At 36.4% G+C, this 6000-nt stretch overlaps 1 protein-coding gene across 1 annotated transcript; it reads left to right on the forward strand.

Annotated features, from left to right (window-relative positions):
* Positions 1 to 3266: 3266 nt before the first annotated feature.
* On the forward strand, positions 3267 to 5036 carry LOC129272035 (toll-like receptor 7). The gene has a single exon (XM_054909274.2). It carries the CDS (start codon positions 3267 to 3269, stop codon positions 5034 to 5036), a length of 1770 nt encoding a protein of 589 aa, XP_054765249.2.
* Positions 5037 to 6000: the final 964 nt, after the last annotated feature.

Raw genomic sequence — 6000 nt, forward strand, 5'->3', positions numbered from 1 at the left:
ATTACAATTAAAGTATTAAAATTATTTAATAAAAAGAAGCAACAGCAAATTAAAACAAGACCAAAACAAGTGTTTTTTATTACAAAAATCAAATTTCGTATAAGATTTTGACATGAAAATATTAAATTAAAGATGTTATATTTCACATTTCTCTCTTTTCTTTTCTCCTTTTTTTTTTTGGGGGGGGGGTGTCAATCAATTTTTTGAGGAGGGGCGGGGGCAAGCGCCCCAAGCCCCACTCCATCTCTAGGCTACTGCCTATAATTTGTTAATATTACATTGTTGTTATCATTTTATGATTAATTTTTATAGAAACGACGGGTTCAGGAAACTACTAAACACAGCCTTTCGTGAAAAGCTCTCCGGTTTTCAGTTTTCAGTTCAGTTTTATTTATTTCACATCTCTCATAAAAACATTTAAATAACAGATACAATGTATAAACATATTCATACATATAATATACATAATAGATAAAGGAAAAATGTTTGGCGAAAGATCGAGTTGAAAAAGGACATCCAAATCTGATACGAGAATGGTTACGTACAAGAAGGTAAAAGTGGCATTCTTTTACATAGATTACTGGTCCTTTTACAAGATGCAATCGTAATTTAGTCATGTAATGTATATTTCAGCCGCTGGTAGCAAATCGTGTGGAATTTTAATCAATAAACCATTTACTATACTATTGAATGACGAATGCATAAAACACTTCTACCAAAATTCTGAATCAAATATAATTACAAAGAACGGAAAAAATCAATAACAATTGGCATTGAATAGCCGTACTAGCTTGAATGCAAAGTAATCTAAATAAAAACTGACGAATTTCGCCGGAAGATCCTATATAGTATTCAATTTAACATATCTTATTTAACTCCTCTAGTGCTATCCCGCGTGATATTCAATATAAACTGACCGAAGGATAGTGAAAGTAAAATTGTCTTGTGGTCACGCTTATACATATTTGATTGATTAGTTAGATAGATGGTTGACTTTCGTATTCATTGATAGTTAGCTCTCAATTATAAACTAAAAACAAGTAGGCCTGAAAGCTGAAACGTTTAATTAAAACATCTATTATCATGAGTATAGGCCTGCATATACAACAACATCAAATAATAATGAAATAATTAGCATTTCCAATAAACCATTTCTTCATACATCTATGAGTGTCATTCTTACAAAACATGTAGTATTAAGAGATACTTTTGATGACAGGAAACAAACGATACGCCTGCATAATTGAAGTCATGAACAAACTTTTGAGAAATTTAATCAAATTAATCCCAAATAGAATTAGCAGTTCGTAAGTATTAAAGGCCACCGGTAATTTAGTATTTGTGGAAATTTAACCCTAAAGTGTTTCCCTAAATCCTATTTAACCCCCACCCCCTCTCTCTCTATTGGTTAGGCATCAAAGATTTATGTGCATACATACATGTATATCATCTATCTATCTATCTATCTATCTATCTATCTATCTATCTATCTATCTATCTATCTATCTATCTATCTATCTATCTATCTATCTATCTATCTATCTATCTATCTATCTATTTATATTCTTTCTTTCTTTCTTTCTTTATGAAATGTTATATGAAGAAATAATATTCATCAAGTAAAATTTGTCAGAGTTTTAAACGAATCGTTTTACTTTTATAAGTTTGATTCCCAGGGACATTTCATGTTATAAATGTCATATCACCCATTGTAAACTTTATACATAAATATAATAAATCAAAGCATTATAAACCAGCATAAATTATTTTGAAGCTTTGTTGCGTTGATTCCTTTCAACATAACCCTGACAAGATTGGGGCGGCATCGGGGTATTCTAAAGGGAGTACAAAATACAATCGATGACGTCATGTTATTTCTTTAATCATGATACAGGTATTCTAGAGTACCACTACCCATGACCCATCTTTTTAATAGTATCCCTTCTTCTTTCTCCCCTTTCTACCTCCTTTTGTTTTTCTAATACTTTTTTTGTTACTTAAAACTCGTAGGGGCACCCCCCCCCTGTATCGCCGATCTAATTTGTGTAACCATTAATTTGTGATCCAATCCTACTCATAAAACTTTTAAAACGTTGTTTTAAAGATTTATGAGTGCATCACAAAGTACTCTAAGTTTCGAGATTAGGCTTTTGACATCGTGTACAAGCGCAACTATATATAAGGGTATAGAAGGAACATACCCCCCCCCCCCCACTCGGGTACAATTTTAAAACAAATTATCATGTGTGTAATGAGTAATGTACCTCTTGTGCCCCTTGGAAGAAAGGTGATGTTCCTCTTTTTTTTAAGAGTGACAATCGTTTTGCAGATTGTATTTTTTGGGCTGCAATTTAGTTCTTCTTTAGATCACCCGTATGCCCTGTCTGAATAGCTTTACATCTAAAAAGATGTTAATGACTGACTTTTGGTTTCTATTTAAATACTCTAAAATTATTTTAATCAAGCGAAATGTCCGCTTGCCCAAGCATATTGCTTTTCACCATCCTTTATCTTGTTTGTGGCATTTCAATGTTTCGCTGTACTTGTTTGAAGCCATTCGGGTAAGAAACTATACATTTATTTACATCATCTTAGTCACATACCCTCCCACACACACTCACTGTCCCTCGCACACGCACACAATTTCACCTGATTATGGTATTGTATAATCATGAGAGAGATATGGAGGTTTTTACCTACATTAATTTTGCCTACAAATTTATTATCAGACATAGGCCCCTCTTATTTACTTTGATTTATTATCTTAGATCATATTTACTTCTATTAAGTTTTGTTATTCTTCTGTACCACATATTGATTAAAACTGCATTTATAGGGGATCTACTAAATTGTATACATTCTGTGTCAAGCCAAGAATCTAATGCCCCAAATGCCTAATTGGTGTATCGTAGTGGAATGATAAAACAAGATTGAACATATTTGACTCTCATGATGTTTTAAATGATTATTCTAAACTTGATTTAATGTGATCATAATTGGATAAACTATAGAAGAGGAATTCCCTCACCATCCCACCACCCATCAATACACAATGCATGCCATTGACGGTCCAGAAACTCGTAACGATGCATTTGCATTAAATATTAGTCATTTTGGTTGCCATATTCATGATAATTATTTGTCTTATTGTCTCGCAGACACACACAGAAATCATTTTCCGTGAGAGTGGTTCGTAACATACAAATATCTCCAGTCCTACATTGCAGGATAAACACTAACAGAAAATGTCACGAACATCTTACGTCATGGAAAAGATGTACAACAGCAACAAAATATTTTACCTTGGTATATCATGTTTCCTTCTATTTCTTGGACGAGTTGGGTCTGTGTCCTTCTGTGGCGGATTTTGCGACTGTTATCATCCTCATATTAGCTGCTTTGGGGTTGATTTCATAAAGGCATTAAATCACCCCTTACCCGATGAAATAGCAAACAGTACCACTTCACTTGAAATTTTATTTTTTGGCAAGACCTTGAGGCTCGACAATGACACTTTCAAACGCTTTCATGCTTTGGATACCCTAGTTATAGAGCAAGTCACTGTCACTTTCTTGAGTGAATATGTTTTTGAGGATCTTGATTGTTTACAGTACCTCCGTTTGACATATACTGGTCTGAAGACAATTCCAACTACCGAGCTTTCCCATCTAACTTCATCTCTTGCAAAATTACATCTGGTTTTTCAGAAATTTTCAAATATTCCGGCAAATTCGTTTGTACAGCTTGGAAATCTTCGTGAGATGACCATCAAGTACAATTTATATTTTCTAGATATATCTGTTAATGCCTTTGCCGGTCTTACAAATTTAAATTACCTTTCTTTGTGTGAAAATGGCATCCGATCATTACACAACACTACTTTCATGGATTTGACAAGTTTACAAGAATTGGACCTGAGTCGCAATTCAATTCTTGCTGTTCCGACTGCACTTGCTGCTCTAAAGTCTCTCATAAAGTTAGACCTATCATATAATCACCTCCTGCAAAATACAAGTAATCTTCAATTCTTGGTTGAAATGCCAGCACTCCAGATCCTCCAGATGGGATACTGTGCAATTTCTGAAATGTCGCCAGATGCTGTTGACAACCTCAAGGCATCTAATTTAACTGCTGCAAATTTCGATGGAAACCCATTTAACTGCACAGAAGGCCTTTGCTCTTTTGTAATTTGGTACGCGAGCATGCCCGAACTAAGTACAACCACGAGGAGCCCTCTCTACATACCTTTCGTAACTCTAAGTCCTCCACCAGGAAAGGGACCATACCGCTGTGAGACCAGTGGACTGACCTTCCAAGACTTCCTGAAAGAGTCATGTTTACCAACTCCTGATGACTCTTTGACAACCACTTCTTATCCACTTAACCATCCGACACCATTGCAAAGGATAGCAGTTGGTGTTATCTGTATTGTCTTTCTCCTTGTAATAGTGTCCGTCATAATATGGCAATATAGACTGAAGCGAAATCGTCATCACTTTGGATTCAATTTCCAGCGACGTGCTGATTACGGAGCCGTTCAGGAAGATGACAATGAATATATGTTTGATGCCTACATAAGCCACCATGAAGACGACAGGCCATTCGTCCAAGATGAGATGCTTCATCGCCTTGAGGACGAGAACGGCTTTGATCTCTGCGTCTCCTTCCGCAACTTCCGTCTGGGTTCTAACCTCCTAGAAAACGTATCTTCTGCACAGGATGTTAGTCGTGCCATCATATTTATCATCAACGAACGCTTCATGCAGAATGGTCAGTGCAAGCTGGAGCTGGAGATGGCTTCAAGGAGGATGCTAGAAGATGATGAGGAGAATGGAAGACGGCGTCTCATCCTCATCATGATGGATGTCCTGGCTCTAGAGCTGGTAAACAACACCCTAAGGATGCTTCTCAACCATGTGGCTTACCTCGAGTGGGACCCTGTCGCAGAAGACAGATGTTGGGGGCAGCTTGTTGCTACCCTTCGTGCCATGGTGCCGATGCGGAATGATCAAAACGAAGAGGGCATTGCTTACTAAATGCCGATGGGGAAGTAGGCAATGAAAGAGAATAACATTAAAAATAATGAACAGTATTTGTTTAGAGCTTATCACAAAACATGTCTCTATGCGCTTCATCTTCTTTTTTTTTTTTTGCGAGTAAGCTTATTTGCCGCGTTTTTTGTCTCGCCTGCATAGCAGAGTGAGACTATAGGCGCCGCTTTTCCGACGGCGGCGGCGTCAACACCAAATCTTAACCGAAGGTTAAGTTTTTGATATGACAGCATAACTTAGAATGTATATGGACCTAGTTCAAGTATTACTGAACATCCTGCCTGAGTTTCACGTCACATGACCAAGTTCAAAGGTCATTTAGGGTCAATGAACTTAGACTATGTTGGGGGAATCAACATCAAAATCTTAACCTCAGGTTAAGTTTTTGAAATGTCATCATAACTTAAAATATATGAACCTAGTTCATGAAACTTGGACATAAGGTTAATCAAGTATTACTTAACACCCTGGTAGAGTTTCCCGTCACATGACCAAGGTCAAAGGTCTTTAGGGTCAATGAACTTTGGCCAAATTGGGGGTATCTCTTGAATTACCATCATAACTTTGAAAGTTTATGGATCTGATTCATAAAACTTGGACATAAGAGTAATCAAGTATCACTGAACATCCTGTGCAAGTTTCAGGTCACATGATTTTGGTCAAAGGTCGATTAGGTCAATGAACTTTGGCCAAATTGGGGGTATTTGTTGTATTACTATCAGAACTTTGAAAGTTTATTGGTCTAGTTCATAAAACTTGGACATATAAGAGTAATCAAGTATCACTGAACATCCTGTGCGAATTTCAGGTCACATGACCAACGTCAAAGGTCAATGAACTTTGGCCATGTGGGGGGTATCTATTGAATTACTATCATAACTTTGATAGTTTATGGATCTGATTCATGAAACTTGGACATGAGAGTAATCAAGTATCTTTGAATATCCCG

Source organism: Lytechinus pictus, chromosome 11 (assembly GCF_037042905.1).
Source record: "Lytechinus pictus isolate F3 Inbred chromosome 11, Lp3.0, whole genome shotgun sequence".
Taxonomy (NCBI): Eukaryota; Metazoa; Echinodermata; class Echinoidea; order Temnopleuroida; family Toxopneustidae; genus Lytechinus; species Lytechinus pictus.

Excerpts from the sequence above, each read along its gene's own strand:
- LOC129272035 (XM_054909274.2), top strand. The coding sequence starts at position 3,267 with ATGGAAAAGATGTACAACAGCAACAAAATATTTTACCTTGGTATATCA.